The sequence below is a fragment of the Pygoscelis adeliae genome, unplaced genomic scaffold (assembly GCF_000699105.1).
Source record: "Pygoscelis adeliae isolate BGI_AS28 unplaced genomic scaffold, ASM69910v1 Scaffold71, whole genome shotgun sequence".
Classification (NCBI taxonomy): domain Eukaryota; kingdom Metazoa; phylum Chordata; class Aves; order Sphenisciformes; family Spheniscidae; genus Pygoscelis; species Pygoscelis adeliae.
This window is the reverse complement of record NW_008824356.1, coordinates 5692394-5692915: the sequence shown is the minus strand read 5'-3', so window position 1 is coordinate 5692915 and position 522 is coordinate 5692394. Positions and strand designations below refer to the sequence as shown.

The following is a 522-nucleotide window of genomic DNA, read 5'->3' as shown; positions in this document are numbered from 1 at the left end:
GCGTCGGCCTGCGGGCTGTGGGGAGCCTGCCGCCAGCACACCGCCCGGTCCCCCGCGCCCGCTCGCCACCGCCCGGGGGTCTCTCCCGGGGGTCCCCGCCGCCGCCCCCTCTCACATGAAGATGTACGTGCAAAGGGCTCTGGTGCTGCTCTCCCTGCTGAGCTTCGCCACCGTGAGCCTCTCGCTGTCCTCCTGCACCACCTTGGACCTGGACCACATCAAGAAGAAGAGGGTGGAAGCTATTCGGGGGCAGATCCTGAGCAAGCTGCGGCTCACCAGTCCCCCGGAGACCGTGGGGCCGGCCCATGTGCCCTACCAGATCCTGGCCCTCTATAACAGCACCCGGGAGCTGCTGGAGGAGATGGAGGAGGAGAAGGAGGAGAGCTGCTCTCAGGACAACACCGAGTCCGAATACTATGCCAAAGAGATCCATAAATTTGACATGATCCAGGGCCTCCCCGAGCACAGTAAGTGCTGGGCTCCCCCCGTGCCGGCCGGGGTGCCGCGCCCGCGGGGCAGGCT

At 66.9% G+C, this 522-nt stretch overlaps 1 protein-coding gene across 1 annotated transcript in view; it reads left to right on the top strand.

Moving 5' to 3' along the window:
• The first annotated feature begins 76 nt into the window (after positions 1 to 76).
• Positions 77 to 522, top strand: part of TGFB3 (transforming growth factor, beta 3) — a 14611-nt gene continuing 14165 nt past the window's right edge. The window contains exon 1 of the mRNA XM_009319399.1: positions 77 to 467. Within this exon, the coding sequence (XP_009317674.1) occupies positions 116 to 467 (352 nt within the window). The 5' untranslated portion in view covers positions 77 to 115. The remainder of the gene's footprint in view (positions 468 to 522) is intronic.